The sequence below is a fragment of the Thunnus albacares genome, chromosome 14, assembly GCF_914725855.1.
Source record: "Thunnus albacares chromosome 14, fThuAlb1.1, whole genome shotgun sequence".
NCBI classification, from domain to species: domain Eukaryota; kingdom Metazoa; phylum Chordata; class Actinopteri; order Scombriformes; family Scombridae; genus Thunnus; species Thunnus albacares.
This window is the reverse complement of record NC_058119.1, coordinates 22,278,598-22,298,960: the sequence shown is the minus strand read 5'-3', so window position 1 is coordinate 22,298,960 and position 20,363 is coordinate 22,278,598. Positions and strand designations below refer to the sequence as shown.

The following is a 20,363-nucleotide window of genomic DNA, read 5'->3' as shown; positions in this document are numbered from 1 at the left end:
TTCAATAGCAGAAAAGAAAAGGAAAGGAAATTTAAAAAAAGCACCACCACTACAACAGTAATTAGTGTTACTGTGTGTCCTAACGACTCTGACCAATCAGATTCCTAATCAACGTCACCAGGATATCTTAATTGGACATCCAGAGTGGGAAAGGTCAGGCAAGCGGTGGATAAAGGCCATTTCATTAGAGGGAGAAAGTCTTGTCTATAGAATTGATTAATAAATAATGGGGAGCAACTTGTGGCAAAGACACAAAGGTAGGCACACACACGAGGCATACGGGGTCACACACACACACACACACCTTAGAGACGCTGAAGACTTTTAAATAACACAAAAAGGTGAGCTTCAACAAAAGGTAGAAGAGAGATTAAGAGATTAAGAAACTTGACAGTTCATGGTCAGGGTAGATGTTTGGTTCTCATTCAGACCAACTAGTTGTAATCATTACAAAAACAGAGATACACCTCTGCTTTAATTAGCTAGAAAAGAAAACATTGTCAGTGCAATGTGTATTAATTAGCAGGTGTTTTGCTCATCAGCTAATTTTTGCTAGTGAGACATAAAACCAAAGTGGGAATAGAGTCACAAGTCATTTCCAGAAATTCTGAGCTGTCCGTTTTGCTCATCCAAATTAACTTTTCTATCCACAGAAAACTACAGAAGCAATTATAAGTTACCTGTCGAAATGTTTAGTAAGAGAGCCACAGTCTGAATATACTCACTTCTAAACCTGATAAAACTGTCTGATTTATCATTAACAAGACTACAAACATGTTACACAACATGTAGGAGAAACAAAGTTAAAGCTCATTTTCTTTTTGTTTTTTGGCCACTTGAGGGCAGCATAACAAACAGTAAACACAACATTGACATATTTAGAGCTGTACAATTAGTCATAGTAATCTATTAGTGGCAAACTATTTTGATAATCGATTCATCATTTTAAGTAATTTTTTAAAGAAAAGAAATGTCAAACTTCTCTCATTCAGGCTTTTCAAAATGTGAATATTTTCTGTTTTTTATGACAGTAAACAGAATATCTTTGGGTTAGGGACTATTTTAAGGACAAAACAAGACATTTGAGGACATCTAGGGCTTTGGGAAACAGGAAACAACATTTTTCACCATTTTCTGACATACTATAGACCAAAACAACTAACTGACTGATCGAAAAAAGAATCCACAGATTAATCGATAATGAAAATAATCGTTAGTTGCAGCCCTAGAGATATTACTACCTCATAAACTTGATATGGTGAAAGTGTTAGCAAACAGTTGCCTGTATACACACATCCAACAGTTTACGGCTGCAACTAACAATTATTTTCATTATCTATTGATCTGCAGATTATTTTCTTCATTAATTGATTAAACATTTTGTCTATAAAATGTCAGAAAATAATGAAAAATGCCTGTTAGAATTTCTTTGAGCCCAAGGTGACAAATTCAAATGTCTTGTTTTGTTCGATAAACAGTCCAAAATCCAAAGATCATCACTTTTATATCATTTATGATACAGAAAAAGCTTCAAATCTTCACATTTGAGAAGCTGCAACCAACAAAAAATGTACAATTATTCAACTATCAAAATAGCTGCAGATTAATTTCTGTTAAACAACTACTTGTAGCTCCACAGCAGATACAGAGCAACATTAGAGTTAATATAGAAATATTGATAATAATAATAATGCAATTGATTAACCATCTAAAACAACATGATTAGTGAAGAGAGGTCTAGACTTTGTTTGTTAAAAATACTTTCCATTGTATTTTTCCAATTGTAAGTACTCATAAAATATGGTACAACTGCATGAATGCTGTTTATTATATCTTTAAAAAAAATAACTGGAATCAAGATTCATATGTTTTTCTATTCCTTTTTGTCTAAAGGTCAGTTTGAAGAACTGAACAGGATGAAACAGACATCAGCTCTGACAAAGCAAAAAAACTTTGTGTAACAGTGACTCCCTCGTCACACTGGAGCTAGACTGAGTCTTGCACTTGCCAAGAAGGGAGGTTGTTGGCATCAGCGGTTTGCTCGGTAACGACAAAGAGGCTGACTCACATTTGTTTCAGAAAAGAGCAGCACAGAAGCTACCGAGCACAAATGAATGGATGGGAATTTAAGCATTAACGCTGCTGACGGATGTTAATGGCTTTGCAGGAAAACAGAGTGACCAACTTTAACGTGAAGCTTGTGGTTCTCAGCACAAATAACGAGGTGCATGTATGAATCTCACAGTAATAACAACAGACGTGGGTCTATGCACTGTACTCATAGACCTAAAAAACAAGCACATTGCCTAACCACTACACACTGGTGTAGTGGGCTGTCTGTTAGAAGGGGAAGTGTGAGTTTTATTGACCCGAGCAACAGTGAGGTTGCGGGTTAATTTGCTTATTAACTAAAGTTCCCACGCAGTACTTTCCCCCCGTGTGAATACGTGTTTCATTTCATCCAAACACGTAAGCCTTCCGCTCCTATTCCCCGAGTGGTTAATTATTTACATGTGCTAAAAGGTTAATTTATAATTCCTTTATGTGCAGCAAAGTATCAAAGGGAGATGATAAAGATCGGACTTAAATGAATAATTTATTTACAGTTCATTTTTAACTGGCGTGTTTGCCACAACTAACAATGCAAACAATTAAGAAGAGAAACAATGATTAAAAGAATGAACATGAAAAAAAAAAGCTCAGAGCCTCACATGGAAACTTTACTGATGTTGTGTGGTTTAATCATTATCAGTGGGATGCGGTGAGGGTATGTGAGTGTGTGTGTGTGTGTGTGTACGTGCCTTGTAATGGCATCCTCAATACATCAAGATTATACGTCACCATGTAACAACATAAGGCAGCTCTTAAACCTAATTTCCAGGACCTAACTGCTCTGACTCAGCCATCTGTGTGTGTATATGTGTGTGTGTGTGTGTGTGTGTGTGTGTGTGTGTGTGTGTGTGTCTGTGTGTGTGTGCGTGTGTGTCTCACCCAGCTCTGAGGTCGCAATCTCTGGGATAGAGATCCTCAGCATCGTGCCACTGCTTAGCTCCTGGAGAGAGAGAGAAAGAGAGATTGTGCACAAATTCAATTTATACACTTTCAGTTCAATATGTTCAATATATCATATCAGTGCAGTACAACCGGATCAGCTCTGTTTGTGCGGACGTGCTGTTGTAATCAACTATCAGCAGTGAATCCTACCTTTAACTATAAGTCTTGTCCTACAGCGGACAGAATTTACTTAAAAAAAAACATCTTTATAGGCCTTTTTCACAGCAGCCTGGTAGGAAAAGCACAGGTGTTAATAAAATTACCGATGTCTCCGTTCTATTCAAGCGTCCCAGTAAGCCATGAAAGTACACACAACACCAGCACTCCTGAAACCGAAGCAGCTAAATGCAATTCAGTCGTCACAAATTACACCTGTGCTTCTCCTCCTCTGCCATGTCAAAATGACTTCAGTGATAAAGGCCACCTATCGGCGATGAAATCCCTCGACACAGAAGCGAACATTCGGCTTAATAAGAAAATAAACTGGTGCGTGTGATGATTCATTGTCTCCAGGTGTACCAGACACCGACAATTAAAGAGTAAAAGTGAATCGCACGGGGGGCAGAAAACTGCTGCCGCTGCTACTCTCTCTATCAGATTAAACTTTCAAGCATCACGCCAATCAGTGATGTCACGGCAGACGTTTTGCTTTTTTACAGCTGATGGATTTGGCGTCACTAATTGGGGTGTGACCAGACGTTCGGCCTGTAGAGACATCGAGAGCCACTAGAAACCAGAGTCAAATTCCTTGTATACATTGAAAGCCATAACCACTCCCTGCGGAAACTTACTTATTTGTGCAGCCTACCCAGAAACACATTTTTTATGCTTTTTTTGTAATTATTTTTATTTAAATTAAAACTCTGTGTGGATTCGCTGACTCCCCACGAGCAAACGCATTTACTGTAGGTGTGTTATCCATTATACCTTTGATATTTTCTGTGTCTTTTTACAAAAACAAAATGAATGCAAAGTGGGGATCAGAAAACATTTCTCACATCGGCACAAATCAACAGGACATCCACTGTAGCTGGAAATAGTCATGTTGGCTGACTTAAGATGAACTAAATCAGGTCACTATTCCATGACTAACACCCAACTTTTCACTAATAATTGTATCTCACTTGCATAAATCCCTTGATATTTGTTTCATTCAGAAAACCAGTCATATGTTTCCCTGAAATTTCCCTGAAAACTGAAATACACTTCTGAATATAGTATTCTGAATATTCTATGACTAATTACAACTTTTGAGTCAAACTATTTTGCTCCTAAAATCATTAAGGTAGTCATAATGATCACAGAGCAGTTTAGCTGTGAACGTGCAGCCATAAATTTCTAGGTATTTTGGTTTTTACACCTCATTACAGTAAATTATTTCAACACAGCAAGACATGAGTTTGTTGCGTGTCAGAGAAAAATTAAACCACATCATTCTTAGTCCCGTTTTCTCCAGCAGGGTTGGTCCCGCTCTTGTCGTCATTTCACAGCACTGCTGAACCAATAACAGAGAAACCATGATGAGAAAATAAAACTGTTGTTAACCTGACAGCACACCGAGAGTAGCCAGTGCTCTGAAAACTGCAGTGAGCCGCATTAGCCGACAATTAGTGTACAGATTGACGCGTCGAGGGGTCAAATAGCAAATCAATGAACGGAGGTAATATGTCAGAGCAGCAGCCTGCAGACACTGATTTGCACTTTTACACAGTGCATGTGTGAGAGAGAGAAAAAAAAAAAACAGTAAAGCTCTGTTAGTGTGTGTGTGTTCTGTAGAGTCCCAGAGCTGAAGAGACTGTCTATACCATGTGTGACAGGACTGACCCGGGAGGCAGAACTCACTGCTCTATGGCTCCCATTCACAAATATTACTGAACTCAAACACACACACACACATTCATAAACATACACATCTTCAACTAGAAACAACACCTTGAGGGAGACTCCCAGAGTTGTTTTCTATGAATGATTATAATTGCAGCTGCATTCGTTCTGAAAAGTTTCCATTCATGCATTTCTAACCTCCATTACATTACATAGCAGACAACTTCTCCCTTTGAATAAGGGCTGCAACTAACTATAATAATTATAATTATTTTTATAATTATTTTTTCAGTTAATCGATTAGTTGTTTTGCCTATAAATCACGTTTTCCCAAAGTTCATGGTGACGTCCTCATATGTCTTCTTTTGTCACAACCAGCAGTCCACAACCCAAAGATATTCAGTTTACTATCATAGAGGACTAAAGAAACCAGAAAATATTTGCATTTAAGAAGCTGGAGCCCGAGTATTTTAGCATTTTCACTTGAAAATGACTCAAAACTGTTAATTGATTATCAAAATAGCTGCTGATTCATTTTCGTTGCAGCTCTACTTTGAATGTTACAGTTTAAAACCGCAGGAGGTTAAAATTAGCATTTGGACATTCAGCTTCATCCACCTCCAGTTAAATTTCTACAGTATGTACCAGAAGAGGAGTTTCTCGAAGTCAGACTACATCTTGTGAGCTCAGTTTTCATTATGACATTCAAGTTAACAAAATATCCCCCAAGAGACGAGTGTCTAAACAGATCAGTCATAATTGAAAAGCAAACTACGTTGAGTGCTGAGACATGAATACTGTCTCTGAAAGTTCCCAGAGTTCATGCACAGTGATTTATACTGCTGCAAATATGTCTGTAACTTCTGTTATCTTCATCTGTCCAGAGCACAGTCAGGGGGCAACAGTAAACATGTGTGAAAATACACACACAATCCTACCAGAGTAACCCGGTTGCAGACGGGGTCCCGCAGGGCATGGATGTAAGGCGTGGCCTGTTGGAAGGTGTAATCTTCCAAAAATGAAGCTTCATGGTGTTTCATGTTCGGACCTCTTAGCTCTGACACCGGAGAAGGCATCGCGGCCTGGAAGAGAGGGGAAAAGAAATGAAAGGATGAAGTAAAAGTAAAGAGAAAAAAAAGAGGGCAAAAGGCTGGAGGTGATGTGAGTAGTAGACAGGATGGACATGGATGTAATAATAAAGATTGTAAAGCAACATGTTTTTAAGAGAAGGGGGAGCACGGATACACTCGACTCAGTAAATTGGAATAATTATAAAAACAGGAAACTAAATCAAGCCTCCATGTTCACTGTGACGGATTATCTTGCTCTGTGGAAATTGTTTTTCAGATTGTACAAGATTGAATGGCAGCGAGGAGGAAAACTTATATCTGAAAATATAAAGACACCAGAAATTGGAATGTACAGATGGTGATAAGTAATTTGCACGTAAAGTAAAATTACATTGGCAAAAACATACAAAAAATACCTGCACCTATACATACCTGTTCCTATTACATGACCTGTAGCCTATTTTACAGTCACAATTAAATCATTAAAACAACAACTGTATAAAGAACAATATGTTTACAACACATGGCAGTACCTCATCCAGTCTTTGGAGGTGTCTACTGCCAGCGTTAGCCGGCGTGCTAACGTTCTCCAGCGGGGTGCTGAGGTGAGGAAGGTGGTTGGTCAGGCTGAAGGTGGGCGACAGGAGGCCGGGGACGAACACCTTACTCACCTAGAGGAACATCGAGACAGGAATTTTATGCCTTTTCAATTCAAAAACCAGTACCATCAATGAATTGTCATCTTTGTTGTGTATCCAACTGACTGAGGAAGAAATCTGACTAAAATCTTGGCGGTTTGAGTCGACCTTACCCTGGTGATTCCTGTGTAGAGGACCAGACTGCCACAGGCCTCTAGAACCAGCATGGCGTCTATATTCTGAGGAGAGAAGAGTTATTGTCAGGATCAAGTTAAGTCACACTAGAATCCAAACACTGCACAACTAAATATCATTAGTCTGGGTTAGTTCATCATTATTTCTGCATTTCTTCTTCATTCATTTCAATCATTTATTGCATTTTTATCAAAAGCTGCTACACCATAAATACTCAAAAAATTCAAGTAAAGACAACCAAAAAGCCTCCTTAACAACATGCAGGTTTAACAACTAGACCTGATCCCAGATCAATTCCTGCAAACACTATTTTAAAAAACAAATGAGACCATCTGCACTACAATACGTCTCAGTATTATTGAATGTAATATTATTTAATGCTGCTGTTCAGTTTGTTGGATGACTTTCAGCATTTGTTTTAACAATAGTCACATTTATTAAACATCTTTTGCATTCAGTTTAATATCTCTAGTTGGTCTCAATACGCTTTAATATCAGATGTGATTAGTGTGACAGTTACATGTGTTAATTTAGACGTGCAGATACAGGAAGACCTTGTATTCATCTGTCTTTGATCAATACTGTGTGCAGAAATTATTATTTCAATGCAAATGAAAGACTATTACAACTAAAACATAAAACCTAACCTAATACAGTATTCTATAAATATGTAAACTGGAATTTAAAAAAAACTATGCTGCTGCACGGTTTAGCTCACAGATCACAACTTTACTGATAAATCAATAAAATGCAGTGATCAAGACTAGTTGTAATCACATAAGGATTTCTGCTTTAATGATACGTGTTGAATAAAGTCCTGTGAGAAAGAGATTTAGCTCAGCTAAATATACACATGTGATTCTGTAGGTAATGGAAACAAGTAAAGACCCAATTACATCACGGAACTCATACACATCCGCATGCATTAAAGAGGATACAGTAAGGCCTCCTACGCAATATTCATAACTTCACACTTCCCACGAACAATTTAAATACATATGCTTATCCAACACCCCGGCGAAAAACACCATACAGATAATCCAAATACAGAGAGAATGAGAGGTGAGGGGTCCGTTTGTAGCACTGTTTTCATAAATCAGCATATACATACAGTATTTTATATACTGAGACTCAAATTGATGCATCACTCACTTATTTATTGGCCTCAAAGTTTTGGTTCAGTTCTGTGCAACTACACAATCAAACTGAACAGCACAACTGTTAATTCTTCATACAACAAATATGCCAATGAAAAGACATTAAGTTACAGTAAAAAATAAAATTTGGATAGAAAATCAAATCTTAATCTTAACTGAATAAATTAGTAAATCGTGTGGGTAAGGAAACTTCTTATCACTGGCCTTCGCCCACTCTCAGTAAATCCGATTACGCCTAAACATCGTTATCTACCTGCAGAGGCTCTGCATCTTTGGCAGCGATGGTCGTGACTGAGGCGAAGATGAGCTGAGATGTATCGTTGCTCTCAATGAACTTTACACATCTGTGGAAACAATGACAGAAGATTAAAGAGAGAGTACAAACTATTTTTGAGTGGTTTGTCTTCTTTTCTACATACATGAGCGATCAATGCTTCCACTGTAACTGTGATACTGCTCTGCAGGACCTTAGATTTAGAGTATTTGAGACTTTTCCAGACTTTTTATGGACCCCTATGTTTCATAATAAATATGTAGAGAGCTACAACCATTAATTGTATCAATTAATTGATTAGTTGATCAACAGAAAATTAATCTGCAGCTATTTAGATAATCAAATAATCAGTTTAGCCATTTTTTTAAGCAAAAATGCCAAATGTTTGCTGGTTGCAGCTTCTCAAATGTGAGAATCAGACCAAACAGTTTTCTGACATTATGTAGACAAAAGAGGAGAAATTATGTATGTCTGCTCTGACCTGAGTTGTTGGTGAGATTCCACCAGGAAACAGAGGTAGTAGTTCTCACAGAGGTCAGAGGTCAAGAATACCTTAGATGCCTGGCTGCTCATCTCCCTGAAAAAAAAACAAATGAAGCTTTATGTTAAAAAAAAAAAAGTTATTAAACAGAAACAACAAAAAAGGAAACATACAGAACATAGAAGGGTGCATATCTAAATAAACTAAAAATGAAATAAGCAAATATTGAATGTAATCTCAAGTTATTCATAACTATTTTCCAACACAGAGCACACTTCTGAAAATCTGATAATAATAATGATGGACGGTGATATTCTGGTATTCTGATATTTAAAATCAATGTTGCACGGTTATACAATAAGCCAAAAGCTAAGCGTCCCAACAGTTGCTGAAATTATTTAGAAAGCCAGGAATCCTTACATCATCGAATTAGCCAGAGTGAAGATTTGAGCGATCAATCATCAATTAGGGGGGACAGAGTTGAAATCACATTAAAATAAACTCTCAATAACCGGCTGTCATTGATGTCAATGAATCATGTGCATCTGTTCTCAATAGGGGGCGGTTCTGGTTATTACCTGTGACAGCCAGCAGTGACTGTCTCACTCCACAGTTGCTCCATGCAGAGGTCAGGTATGATGGGCTCCATCTCCGGCACCAGCACGGTCTCGTTCATGCTGCTGTTGGCAGAGGGTAACAAGCCATGGTGCCCCCTGGGGGACGGGCTGTGGAAAGACGTGTTGAAACGAGCCGCGCTGGAAAAGGACGGGGCTGCCATGCCTGGAGAGTGAGCGCGGCTGGAAGGGGAAAATGGGAGAAGAAGGGGGGGGGGGGGGGGGGAGCAAGTTTAGAAAGGTACACTGTGGAGTTTTTCTAGTCTTGCTGCAGAGGAGTGTTTGATAAACAAGTCTGTTTTGTTTGTATCTTGTGCTCTTCTGCACAAAAACACACGTGCATTTTTGACCACAGGAAAGGTGTCGACCCTCTTTTCCCAACTGCAAAGGGTGCAACCTAAAATGTGTTCAGACTGCAAAAAAATTATAACTCTGGATTCTGCTAAGATTTGTCTTAAGTTTGAGCATGAGCTAATATTGTGTCCATGCAGGGGTTTACTTTTTACGCATTTAGATCTTCACAAATGTATCAGATAAGCTAATAAAGCTAAATTAGCACCTTTACAATTAAAACCTTTTAATCAGGCTGCAAAGTTCAGTCAGCAGTTGAGTCATCTGTAAATGCATTACAATGTGAAAATAAGTTTATTTCCACACCTTCAATATTTAAAACTTTAAGTACCTGTTTGTTCATCTGTGTCACTGATTTGTTTCCTGAATTGTCTCTGGACCTCTACTCACCTGAGGGCCGCCATGTTGGATATACTCGGGGAATGAGCACGGGAGTGTATTCCTGGTGAAGATGTGATGATCCTGTTCTGGTGGCTGTGCAGAGCACTGTAGTGGAGAGGAGAGCTGGTACCAACAGCACAACTAGAAGCAGGAAAACAAGGACGGGGGTCAGACAGCAGTAAGGGAACAGAGATGATTTCAAGGGTCAACTAATGTCATGTGACCAAATATTTGACATTACCTAAAATTTGAATAATTTTCCCTATTCTTTTCTAGTTTCGGTACTTGATTTTGTTTTTGTCAATCTCATGTTTACTGTCTTTATTTTTAGTTATTTTACAGTCAGTGCTGTAGGTCTGGCAGGAATAATCATCTTCAATCCTACGTTTGTTTTTTTTGTGTATGTATTTTACTGCTCCTGGTGTTGATGCCTCGGACTGGTTTCCTTCCATCTGAAAATCAAAGACTCTAAAAGATCTCACATACAAACTGAAGTGAGGACAACACTTTTACCTTGGTCCAACTCCAGGACCGAGCCCAGTTGCCCCACTGCCACCGGGAGTGTCCAGACGGGAGATGTTACGGAGGTGGGAGGTCAGGAAGCCCGAAGCCATCAGACCGACTGACTCTGTCGGACACCGCAGGACTGTAGAGCGCTCCTGGTGGAGGTAAGAGGAGGTTGGGGACAAGTAGGCTTTGTGAATGGGTGTGTATGTGAAGTGTGCCATATTCTATCAATCATGATAATATCAGTATAATTTTTCATATGATAAAAAAAGTCATATTGTGATAATGGAAATATTCCGACTTGTTGACGTAACGACGTCATACCGTTACGCCCAGCAACAACAAGCATGGCTGAAAGCGAAAGTAGCATTGCTACCTGCTCCACAGTGCAGGAGCGACTTCAGTAGTGTGGAAGTGGTTTGGTTACAAAAGATTAGATGTACAACAAACCGTGGTAATATGTAAGAAGTTTAAGAAGACTGTGACAACAAATGGTGGCAATAAAACAAACTTATTTCACCACATCAAGCAGAAACACCTGGTTGAGTACGAGGAGAGCCAAAAGTCCCGCAAGGAGAATTTTGTCATATCGTCAAGAATATTGTCATCGCAGAAATACCCTGAAATATCATGATATTATTTTAGGGCCATATTGGGCCAACCCTAGTGTGTATCTGTGTGATCACTCACATCATGTGTGACCTTGCGCAGGGCCCAGACGGAGTGTATTCCCTGTATAGTGTCATAGGAGACGACTATAGAGGGCTGACAGCAGCTGAAAACTATTTTCATGGTGGAGTCAGATGCATACTGCACACGGGAGCCTTCAAACTGGCCTGGAAAACACACACAAACAGAAATTCAGGCCAATATGTGGCGATAACTCACTCACAGAAAATAAAGAGAGAGAGAGAGGGGAAAGTGAGTGTGTTTTTTTTTTTTACCTGCAGGTTTACACACTACTGGTGCAATCTCATCTAGAGGATGCAGCATGCTGAATACTGTGGGCAGAGGCTCCCTGTGGAGAAAAAGAGATCAGTACCAGTGTTTGTTGTGGAGGCGGTTAATACGAAGGATAACAAATGCAAAAAAACACATTTTTTTTCCAGGTTTTGAGTTTTGGTTTGCGTGACCGCATCAGTCTGTGCATGTACACGGTTGTGAGGGTGCAGCGTTAAGCGTGTACCCGGGGGAGCTGAGTTGTGCGTCAGTCGCTGTGTTTTTTCGTTCCAACAACAGTCCAAACTTGGTTGCCCAGACGTTTAAGACCTGGAGGAGATCAGAGAAGACAGACAAACATTTATGTTACTGTGTTATAATGACAACAATAATAATTTCACCTTTAAATGATAAAGTTCATAAACAAACATCATTTCTAGAACTTGACTGACAAACTTCTAGATGACTTAAAGACAACTTTAAGTTACTTTAGATTCCAATTTCATAACAAATTTAAGAAAAAACTTTATTATCTTGATTTCAGCTTCAGTATTTTATCATAAATCTGTAACATTTAAATATATATATGAATATGAATGAATGAATGAATGAATGAATGAATGAATATATTCCAACCTGATATGCAATGCTGCTATTTTAGGGTCCTTCCACTTAAAACCAGAACTGCACCTTCTCTTTAAACTGACCCATCATGACTACAAAAAATAAAAGTTGCTGAAATGACCACAGCTGAAGTTTAGCTATCATTACCTGAAGTTCATCAAATTATGTTGAGATGAATGTCAGGTAGTTATTGTTAGCCAAATCCACTGATCCCAGCATCTGAGAGAATATTTGCTGGTTTTCTTAGCCCTCTGTGATAATAAAGTTTGCTGGATTTCTGACATTTTACAGATCAAAAAGTCGATTAATCAAGAAATTAATCATGAAAATACCTGTTACTTCCAGGCCTATTTGTAATATTTTATAATATGACTTTTTATTGAACCTAATAAGGAAATGCTCTTCTTTGCCACATCCGAAGAGAGCAGCACCCGGAGGTATTCAGTGTCAAGGAAACTCCAGCAGAGGGGATGCTTCCTGACACAAAGACTCTCACAAGGATTTTCTTAGTCTGCTCGCAACACCGACATGTTGCCTGCTTTGCCACTTTAATGATTTCAATAATTTAATGAGAGTGGGTGTCAAATCTTTGCCCCTAGTGAATATTCAACACATCACCACCTTCATAGGCCTCAAGCAAGAACATGAGAGCAAAACATGATTTCCTCTGAGCAGCCCACAAATACTGTTGCTACAACGTACAGGTTAAAGAAAAAAAAAAAAAAAAAACATCCATCGTCAAATCACATTATGTTGCTGTGCAACAGACTAATGGGACCAATACACACACAAACATATGGACACACAGAAGAAGATAGACATTGAAACAGTAATACACACACACACACACACACACACACACACGCTCATTCCAGACCGGCCAGCGCACAACACACACAATTAAATACAGACATCTGACATTGATGAGGTTCATTCCTATTGTCAGCGATCCAAATTTTCCATTATTATTGGTTAAGCAGACAATGGTTCAGCTCTGGAGGATATGACTAATCTGACTAATGCTTGTATGCACACACACACACACACACACACACACACACACATACAGCAAGCATCGAGCATTTATGTACAATTAAAAAGCTGAGGACTTTATACTAAGTGGAATATAAATGTCAGTGGGTATGGCCGCTTTGCTGAGGCTGATGTTGCACCAACAAAAATCACACGTCATACAATATGACTCAGATTTTGAAATATTGCCTATTAAGGATAATCAAGCATTATGGAGTTCAATGATTTATATACAGAAAATGTACTTGTAGGTTGGCATGTGAAGACTCTCTGTGATATACTAAAACAGCAGCACCAACATGTTTATGGATATTAAAGTTGACAGATTTTTAATATCCAGAAACCCTGTAATATGAAGTTTATAACTTGCACACATCACCACCATGTTCGAATACCTGGCTGGTCTGTGATGAGCTACATCAAATATTTAGCACACTTTTGAATTCCTCTGCAAGCTTTGACTCATGTCCTTCGATTGGGATAAAAGATTTCCCACCGGTGTTTCTCTCCCTCACCTGGAAGGGTAGTGGTGAGATGAAGTCCTTCCCGGTCACAGTGTGAACGTTGACACAGCTACTCTGGACGATGCACACCGTCTGCTCCACTTCCTCCTCTGTAAAACATCATAGATAGTGTATCTTCTATATGAGCATCAATAGAAATGCAAAAAATTAACAGATAAACTTGCTTGTGAAGTTTTTAATGATATTGTACCATCTTTCTTGTTTTGAGGAACAGCGAAGTTACACCATAAGGCCTGCAAACAGAATAAAAAACAGTGTCAGTTTTGCCCAAAAGAAAAATGATACATCCTGACAATCAGCAGTTTTAAAAATATTGGTGCAATCATATCAGAAGCCACTTATACGACAAAAGAAAATCATTCTTATAATTTCATTCACACACTTGTATCACTCAAATTATTCAGTGGCCTTTGTGTTATTTTACAAAATGAGATTCAAAATGGAATATTTATGGTCAATTTTCAGACAATTTTCAGAACAGGAATCAACAGTCTCTCAGATCCGTCCTCACACATTTGAATGGCATTGCTGTCGCTTACAGTCTGAAAACATGATTCATTGACCAACCTGCTGCACTGGGCTGTCGACAGTGAAGGCCTTGTATACGTTGGAGCCTTGGGTCCTACTGCCCTGGCTCCAGACGACCACATTTCCTGCTGTGTAGAGCTCCTCCTCAAACTCCACATCCTCCTCCCTGACTCCCACGCAGCCCTTCCTAAGCTGCCAGCATTCCTGCCAATCAAAATCACATCTATCAGCTCAACAAAACAAAAACACAAGTATTGCTTTCATGAATAAAGTAGTGATGCAGGATTACTTTTACTAACTTGGTAGTACTATCTATTACAGTTAATGTCAACAACTACTGTTACTTTTAGAAACAAAGACTTTCAGTGCTGTGCAAGGTATATATTTTTAAGCAATACCACACCAAACCAAAAACAATATTTAATGTCAAATCCATTACCTTCTTTCATTCTACTCCCTTTTTTAGTGTTTTTAGAAATTGTACCTACAGAATTGCTTGTATAATTGTAATATTAGTAGTAGTATGTAAACAGTATGCCATGCTCCCCTCACCCTCTCTCTCTCCTGCAGACTGACTTCCTGCAGGGACCCCACCAGGCCGGCGGCACCGTCTGACGACCAGAGCTCTGAAGCAGGCTGGAGCTCTCTGAGCTGCAGGTTGAAGGCGTTGGGATGGTTCCTGCAGTGCTCACGGCCAAACGGGACAAACGACTGCAATTCCCCTGCGGCAATCATCGTGGCTGTCTCTTCATACACGACTTCCGACATGAGTTCCAGATATCAGCATTATTTCTAGGAGAAAAAAGAAGGGATGAGGAAGACAGAAAAATGTTTACAAATTTTTTTAATGTACCTGCTGCAACACAAGCTGATGGATTTAACATATTCTACTGCACTCTTCCGCTGTTGTGCATATAAATAAGATAATTAACAATGCAACAGGAACCTGCTAAAACAAAGGAAGGAGGATTTTCTGTGCCCTAAAAGAAATCTAGAAAGCCCTACCTATACCGACCCAAATTTGGCTAAACATACTGAAATCAGTAATTGAACCAATTTTACTATGTGGCATATGGGACCACCTGGCAAACCAAAACTATGAGCAACTGGATAAACACTTAATTGAAATCCTACACACTGATATTTAAAAGATCATCCTCAGAGCCCACAGAAACACACACACACTATATGTGTATATATATATATATATATATATATATATATATATATACACTCACCGGCCACTTTACTAAGTAAAGCAATCCAAAACAACAGCTCTGCCATAAATTCTACATTTACAAATACATATAAATACATTTTCAGTTTTTGTTGACATTGTCAGAAAGATGATAATTCTACTTTATGTTTATTATTGAGGTCGTAGTGGGTGGTGTTGGTGTACTGGGGTGCATTATATTGAAAGGTGTTCCTAATATTTCGTCCACTCTATTAACATACATGAGGAGGGCAAAATATTAGGAACACCTTTTCACCAAGCAATTTCATTTCTTCATAGGAGGACTGTAACTGTAGCTTAATCTTAAATTCTATACGTTTAATGGTTAATGTCTCTGATTGAATATCATTTAGTCAGCCAGTGTGTGGGCTTTAGGTTAGCTAGTTGAGCCTCAGTAAAATACGACATACAAATGATTCACCAAATAACCATTTTCAACATTATTTCTACTGTTTCATGCTGCTGTTGACTCTTACAGAAGCTACATGCTGGCAGCTAGCTGGACGTTTTCAACTCAGATATTACCCCCAAACATCGCTCTGTATTTGACAGGCAGCTTGTAGCTGTACGTTTTATAAAACACATGCTGACAGCTGTTATTGAGAGATTAGCATGCTGACGCTTTCAGTGGCTCGATTAGCATGCTAGCTAATGTTAGCTTCAGCTAGCTGTAAGTCTACAGAGAGACATCTTAACCGCCAACCTGATAATAAGGAATAATCTGGCTCTTATCGCGGAGTCCTTGTCTTTCCTCTGAATGCGTCTTGCCTGAGCACAACGTCGTCACATAAAAACTGCTCGGATCCGGTGCCAAAGTGAGGATTTTGGCAGGAGGTTTTTCAAACGACCGCGGACATCTTTTGCTGTCCCGACATCCTCTTCCTCTGCGAGTCAGCCAATCAGCGCTGTGCTTCCCTCCTGCTCGCTGCTGATTGGCTGCCCTTCATCAAGGAACCTTCATCCAGAGAGCTGTATATTACAGTATATTACAATATTCATAAAATATCTGCTTGAGTATGTTGTGTATATGTGCATGTGCGTGTGTTCATGTGTGCATATGTGTATGTATAGAGGATGTTTGGTTGGCCTGTCACATGAGACAAGGGAGGATGGAGGATCTGGCCATGAGGAAGGCTGGAACTAGGCTCTTTTTTGTGCATGTGTTTCTGTCTTCATGCAATCCCACTGCTCTTAAGCTCAATGTTCCAGTTTTGTGGAACCACCCTTTTCTATGTATATATTTTTTTTTATTTATTTAGGGAGTTAGTTTGTTTGTTGAGTGCTTATTATTTATAACAATATCATATATATATAACAATGTTCTAGAGCCTGAGGAACTTCAGAGGAAATAAAGTATGTCACCCTCCAGATATCTGTGGTATCTGTCCAGTCATGCTGTTAATGAGCTGACTGGATGTATTTATTCCACTCATGGGATTTTGAGTAACAACTTTTTTTCGCTAACATAACTAACAGCACAATGAATTAAATTACTGTCATATTAATTTCAATAAATATTATTGATGAAATGAAAACAAACCTTAAAATGATGTCAGCCCCTGGCAAGAAGTCTGAGCGCAAAGACAACACACATTTTAAAAACAGGGAGGTTTACTTGACTTTCAGACTTCATAACACGGTTAAATGTGGAAGACACTAATAAATGTTGCAGAGAGAATCACTGTCACCCCAATTAAGAATAAATAAGCTGATATTTATATGTGGAAGTGGTGAGTAATTAACAGGATCTCTTAAAAGTCACACCAAACTTCAGACATGCGCAGAAACTATTTAACTATTTTACATTCTTTTTACTTATTAGATTATGGGATTTATTTTCAGGAAATATATATTTGTATAATGGTGTTTATTTTATCTGTACGTAGAATGTGAGATTTGTTTGAAAATAAAAATAAAAAAACTTACAATAAAGGTAATTTAGTTACAATGGTTGCAATATCAACATCCTGTAATAAGCGTATTTATGCAACAAAGTGCTTCAAAAGATAATCAGGTCATCTATGCAGGTGTAAAATAAAGTTTCATGTTGTTTGTCAACAACACGAAACAAGCAGCTGCAGACTGGACTGAATCATCGTTTAACTCCCTCTGCATCTAAAAAAATCAAATTTAACAAAAGGTAGTCATGAAAGATTATATCTGGGTGGAAAATCAGGAGTCTGGGTGATGGCTGGCTGATGGATGTGATGAACGTCACACAGCAACACAGTTGGATCTGACCGAGTTAACGCTCCCAAACGATATCAGCGGAGCTCCCTGGGCAGCATGTGTGTGTGTGTGTGTGTGTAAGAGAGAGGAGAGATAAATAAATAAAAAGAGAGTGAGAACGCTTATCTATTGAATCAAAAACGAAACGTTATTGAGCAAAGGAAGGAAATACAAAAAAAAATCAGGTGTGTCTTCAAAGGTCTGACTCAAACTGATCAAACAAATCATTGCATTCAGTATATCCTTCTTTGACTCACACTTGCACTCTTCTCTCTTCTTCCTGTTTTCACAGTTTTTCAAAAATGATTCTGGTGATTTCTGGTTGCCCCTCACCTTGAGGAGCAGCGGTGCAACATCTTAAAGATGACGTTAGAAAAGCCAGTGATAACTCTCAGTCTAAGCTGAGGCACAGGTGAAGACACATGTAATCATTTATCATGTTTTCCTCCTTGAAAATTCAAAATCTCAGAATACAGTAAAATGTATTGTTGTCCTCTGTTTAAATAGCTTGTTGTGTCCAGATGACAGGATATTTACATGCACATGAGTATCCTGGTTATGATCAGGTTTTTGGAGTATCCCGGTTATGTATTGTGCATATATCCCGCTTTTTAGAAACCTGGATATGCTACCTGGAGTAGTCCAACAGACACCTTATCCAGGTTGCTCAAAATTCTCTGTTGGTAGGGAAATGAGGCTGAGATGTTTAGGAATCAAGACACAACTGGGTGCAGATGATTAGAAACCTGGATACTGTTACAATCATTTATAAAGTAGGAATGTGCAGAGAGCCCAGTATTTGTATTTGTATTTGTGTCTGCATTTGTTGAGGCAGCAAAATGATTTGTATTTGTATTTTTATTCAAATAAAAGTGGAAAGAGGTTTAAAAATCCTGTTTTTGTTTTTGTTTTTATTACACTTTTAATTTTAGAAAATTAAAGTGTTATAATAAGTGTTCATGAATAAACTACCTTACAAAGGAGGTCTCCACACCAGGTCTTGAACTGGACTCTCCCAGATCATAGACAAGTGCACTGACTACTGAGCAAAGACTTTACTCATCGCCCCATTGCAGACAGACCTCTACCCATTAATACAAGCATAACACAGAGACAGCACAGCATGTAACGTGTAGAGAAGAACTTCAAAGGCGATTCTTGCTTTTCACCTTTCATTTATTGCCTATTTTTTACAACCTAACTTTGTGGAAAGGAGAAGGGGAACAACAGGTTATGGAGGGTCCCTTGGGAGCATTTTGCGTGTGTCAGTAGCTCAGCTTTATCTCTTGAGAACACCCCCAACTCTGAGAGTGATGTCCAAATAAGGAAATGTGCGTCATGTAGCAGGTGGATGTGACTCCCCTCATTGAGACCTGCTGATAGACGTAACAGCGGAGCAGAGGAGAGAGACTGAGATAGCGATGTAATCGACCTGTGCACTGGTATTTGACATGGTCGGGGGTTTTTTCTTCCCGAAAACAAATAAATTTTAAAATATTTGTATGAAACAAATATTCGTAAAAAAAACACTATTTGTGCTTTGCCGAGTAACGTATTTGTATCCAGGCACACCCCTAGTATACAGGGATGTGAATAACCAGGTTTCTCATGTTCGATGCAAACGCCATATCCCCAATATGATCCAAAAACTGGGATACTAGTGCAGATGTAAACAGACACAGTATCTCAGGAAAATGCCTTCTTTATGTTTCACAGGGGATTTGTCGGGATTGAATCAAGAATCTTATTGTGGGTGACCCAGTGGCCTAATGGATAAGGCATCAGCCTCCGGAGCTGGGGATTGTGGGTTCGAGTCCCATCTGGGTCGCATCCTCTCGGAGGTACCTCTCTTAATCAGCTTGACCTCTGGTTAAACTACTTATACAAAGGCAAAGCAGCACTGGGTTAGATTCAACCAAGTGGTAGCTGAAATGTTGTAATCTGCAAATATTGTATGTGCAATATTTGCCTCAGACTTTCTGAGCATGTTCCAAGAATTATTGGACAAGTTCTTCTTACATTGGATAAAATTGTTCATACTGCCTTTCCATGAAAACAAGAAAATTAACTTCACAGCACTGTAACTTAACAACTAACTTCCCCACAACCACGACACACATCATTATACTCATTTAGCTGCGGCAGTTTGGCTGTTTGAGGTGAGATCATCCTGCCATGACAGGTGTTCAGATTTCATTACTGCAGAGCTGCTTAGGCATCCATGAGCAACATCTATCTGTGGTGACGCACCGTGATGGAGCTGGGGAGGGAAAATGATGAGAGTCGCACTCTGGTGGTAGCATTCATACTTAGAGAGAAATGGCTTCAATTCTTCAAGTGAACAGCGAAAGAGGAATCTGCACAGAAATCATGTCCCTGTAGTGTTTCAATCCAAAACAGTTCTTTGTCACACAGAAAGTTAGTAAAGTTTCCCACTTTACAGGTGCACCTGTACAATTTAATGTGATCTAATACAACAACCCTGCATTCATTATGTTCAGGTTTTATTGAAATTGTGTCACAGACGTGTTAAATTTACTGTAAGAGCGTAGTTAGTGGTCATGTTGTATTTTTATATTGATTTTTAGTGTTTTTATCTTGTGTCATGCTTCTTTTTTATGCATAAAACCTTATTTGATTTGCATTATCTTTATAGTTAGTTTCATTTTGTTTAATTTATGTTTTTTTGTCTTTGCTTGTCCAG

General features: G+C 38.8%; 1 protein-coding gene and 1 non-coding gene across 3 annotated transcripts in view; one reads left to right on the top strand and one right to left on the bottom strand.

Moving 5' to 3' along the window:
• anapc1 (anaphase promoting complex subunit 1) overlaps nucleotides 1–16,322 on the bottom strand; it is a 56,121-nt gene extending 39,799 nt beyond the window's left edge. For both annotated transcript variants that reach the window (XM_044372915.1, XM_044372916.1), the window contains exons 1-17: nucleotides 16,134–16,322; nucleotides 14,746–14,985; nucleotides 14,233–14,397; nucleotides 13,856–13,898; nucleotides 13,657–13,754; nucleotides 11,733–11,815; nucleotides 11,491–11,564; nucleotides 11,237–11,382; nucleotides 10,553–10,698; nucleotides 10,049–10,180; nucleotides 9,272–9,490; nucleotides 8,694–8,789; nucleotides 8,192–8,282; nucleotides 6,760–6,825; nucleotides 6,482–6,619; nucleotides 5,817–5,960; nucleotides 2,992–3,052 (exon numbers count right to left, since the gene is read on the bottom strand). In XM_044372915.1, the coding sequence (XP_044228850.1) occupies nucleotides 2,992–3,052; nucleotides 5,817–5,960; nucleotides 6,482–6,619; nucleotides 6,760–6,825; nucleotides 8,192–8,282; nucleotides 8,694–8,789; nucleotides 9,272–9,490; nucleotides 10,049–10,180; nucleotides 10,553–10,698; nucleotides 11,237–11,382; nucleotides 11,491–11,564; nucleotides 11,733–11,815; nucleotides 13,657–13,754; nucleotides 13,856–13,898; nucleotides 14,233–14,397; nucleotides 14,746–14,961 (1,918 nt within the window). In that variant the 5' untranslated portion in view covers nucleotides 14,962–14,985; nucleotides 16,134–16,322. The remainder of the gene's footprint in view (nucleotides 1–2,991; nucleotides 3,053–5,816; nucleotides 5,961–6,481; nucleotides 6,620–6,759; nucleotides 6,826–8,191; nucleotides 8,283–8,693; nucleotides 8,790–9,271; nucleotides 9,491–10,048; nucleotides 10,181–10,552; nucleotides 10,699–11,236; nucleotides 11,383–11,490; nucleotides 11,565–11,732; nucleotides 11,816–13,656; nucleotides 13,755–13,855; nucleotides 13,899–14,232; nucleotides 14,398–14,745; nucleotides 14,986–16,133) is intronic.
• Nucleotides 16,323–19,414: 3,092 nt separating this feature from the next.
• trnar-ccg lies at nucleotides 19,415–19,487 on the top strand. The gene has a single exon. It is a non-coding gene; the product is annotated as a tRNA-Arg (tRNA).
• The last annotated feature ends 876 nt before the right edge of the window (nucleotides 19,488–20,363 follow it).